This window comes from Mandrillus leucophaeus, unplaced genomic scaffold, assembly GCF_000951045.1.
Source record: "Mandrillus leucophaeus isolate KB7577 unplaced genomic scaffold, Mleu.le_1.0 Scaffold313, whole genome shotgun sequence".
NCBI lineage: Eukaryota > Metazoa > Chordata > Mammalia > Primates > Cercopithecidae > Mandrillus > Mandrillus leucophaeus.
The window spans coordinates 1,529,565-1,532,315 of record NW_012103288.1 but is presented as its reverse complement, the minus strand read 5'-3'; the positions used below and the strand labels follow the sequence as shown (position 1 = coordinate 1,532,315).

Below are 2,751 nucleotides of genomic sequence, written 5' to 3'. Positions count from 1 at the left end.
CCGCGAGCGCGTCTGTGACCCACGGAACCGGCAGGCGCTCTCTGCTTGTGGCGCCCAGAGGGCGGCGCTGACACGGGCGCAATCGGGGAGGTGAGGCAGGGCAGGGCACTTTCGTCCCGGGGCGAGCCCAAGAGACGCCGGCTCTGGGACCCTCTCCGGGTTCTCGTCCCGCCGCCTCTTCTCGGCCTCCCGCGACCCTGCCCGCGACCCTGCCCGCGCCTTCTGCCCAGGACTCGTCTCTCACGTCCGCTCCCAGCCAGTCTCGGGAGCCTCTGCTTCCCTCCGCTCCTCCCCACCCCTCCCGGGACCTCTCCCCCTCCACCCCCTCCCCCACCCCGGAGGCCGGGCTGGACGCGACCCAGAGCCGCCGCCACCCGCTTCTGCCACTCAATGGAGGACGGTCTGCTGGAGATCATGACCAAGGACGGCGGCGACATGCCGGCGCCCCTGGAGGTGTCCACCGTGCCGGCCGTGGGGGACGTGATCTCCGGGGAGTACAACGGCGGCATGAAGGAACTGATGGAGCACCTGAAAGCCCAGCTGCAAGCCCTGTTTGAGGACGTGAGGGCCATGAGGGGGGCCCTGGACGAGCAGGCCTCGCACATCCAGGTGCTCTCGGACGACGTGTGCGCCAACCAGCGAGCCATCGTCTCCATGTGCCAGATTATGACCACTGCGCCCCGCCAGGGCGGCTTGGGCGTGGTCAGCGGCAAGGGGAGCTTCCCGAGCGACCCCCAAGAGCCGGAGACTCCTTCACCTGGAATTGGGGACAGCGGCTTACTGGGTCGCGATCCCGAGAACGAGGAGGACGAGGAAGAAGAGAAGGAGATGCCCAGCCCCGCCACACCCACCAGTCACTGTGAGCGTCCCGAGAGTCCCTGTGTTGGTCTCCTTGCGGGGGACGGGCCACCTATGGAGCCCCTTGACATGCCCGACATTACCCTGCTGCAACTGGAGGGCGAGGCCTCCCTGTGAGGGGACTCCGTGGGGCACTACCTTCTCGGGCTGTCTTTGGGTTTCTGAGTGCATGACGCGAGGGGACTGAACGGCGCGGTGCGGCATGCTTCCCTTGGACAGCTGCTCTTGTGGGTCAGGCAGAGAGAGACTCCCTCGAGGAAGGATTTGTAGGGTGAAGGACTTTGGGAGCATCAAGAATTCTTTCTGCCCAACTAAGCGAATTATAGCAAACTGCGGAAAGGTGAGGCTCCGGGAGAGGAAGCGCCCATCTCTGGACTCCCATCCATCCCTATCCTGTCCTTTCCCCCTCCCCAGACAACAGGAGAACCCCTGAAATGTGTAAATAAAATTCTGCTTTTTCTATTCTGAAAAAGGACTTATCTAGGACCATGGCAAATAATCTCTAACAATTTACCTAGAAATTAAGGAATTGGGGGTATTCTGTTCTGGCAACAGGAAATTTACCCTTCTGCTGAAATCCAAGATATTCAGTGCTCTGCAGAAGCCTCTCCCCCTCACAGATCTCTGCGGCTGCTGATTGGTAAAGGAAGCTTGAGGAGGGAACTGCAGCCCTAGGAATCTGGGTGAATGGGGTTCCAAGGGCCCCTGGGCTGGGAGGAGCTGGCTATGAATGTGCATGAAGACATAATAGCTCAACCTCTAGGATTTTGCATGCAGAGCGGATCCTGCCTTGTCACTGACTTCATCTGGGATTGCTTTTCCACTCACTGGGGCTTACAGAACAAAGAGCCCGGTTCACAGGCAGAGACTCGGGGGTGCTCAGCAGCAGCCCAGATTTAGGGGACATTTGAGGGACTCGGGGCCGCAGCCAAAAACTGTCTCTCCTGGCTACACCTGCTTAACTTAAGTTCCTTTTTCTGTCAATATGTCCCTGCCCGCTGCCTCTCGGTGTTGCCTTCATAATGTCTTGTGTGTGTTATGTGTGTCTACTTGTGTAGTAGTGTGTGAGCCCTCAGGGGCAGGGCTTGTGGCTCTGCTGTTAGGTTCAGGGGGCTTCAGACCCTTCTATGAGCTCCAAGCTATCATGGCGCTTTTCCCTCCCTCTTCTCCCAACCAGGGCATGGAGCATGTGGCTGTCCTGAGGTTCTTTTACTGATGTGCCGCCCTCCCACCTCCTCAAGTGGTGACTTTGTGTGCCCTCCCCCTCCTTTGTGTATTCCTTCTCAATACTTTCCTTGGTGTTAACCTTAATAAAAAGGCGTCATCTCCCCTCCTTGCTGACTGATACTAGAGGGATATCAGGGTTGGGCTTAGTGGGAACTGCAGGGACCATACCTTCCCTCCTCTCTCCTTGCCTCCAGTTCAAGGAGTTGACTGTTCCTGTCCTGGTTGGGACAGGCATTGCCAGCTCCGCCTGCTTTCCCTTCTGTCCTGAACCTTGACCTCAAGCTGCCCTGGGGAAGGAGGTGGTAAGTGTTGAGACTCCCATGCTAACATGAGTTTTTAGTAGCCAGAACTCCAAATGTGCAGGAGACTTTTCAGTGAAGCATCTGGCCCCTGGGAGATGATTTCCAAATCTGCGTCCTGGAATGGCAGGTACTGCACCTGTTCCGTGGAGGCAGTGGGGTAGGGGTATTGTTCTGGAGGGATTACCTGGGATCTCTGGAAATAGAGTGACACATCACAAAGGGAAACCACAATAACTGCCTCAGGCCTCTAGTGGAGAACCCGGGGAAGGTGTTCCCCAGAGGGCTTGACTGACAGCTCTAGTCTACTCCCTTGGGCAATGGAGACCCTGAACAAAATCTGAGAGCAGAATGAGCTAGGGTGCCG

The 2,751-nt window shown here is 57.9% G+C and overlaps 1 protein-coding gene across 1 annotated transcript; it reads left to right on the top strand.

Moving 5' to 3' along the window:
- CCDC184 (coiled-coil domain containing 184) lies at positions 1-2,195 on the top strand. Its single transcript, XM_011987645.1, has one exon. It carries the CDS (start codon positions 391-393, stop codon positions 973-975), a length of 585 nt encoding a protein of 194 aa, XP_011843035.1. The 5' UTR covers positions 1-390; the 3' UTR covers positions 976-2,195.
- The last annotated feature ends 556 nt before the right edge of the window (positions 2,196-2,751 follow it).

What these genes read in the sequence shown, in the direction of transcription:
- CCDC184 (XM_011987645.1), top strand. Translation starts at nt 391, where the DNA reads ATGGAGGACGGTCTGCTGGAGATCATGACCAAGGACGGCGGCGACATG.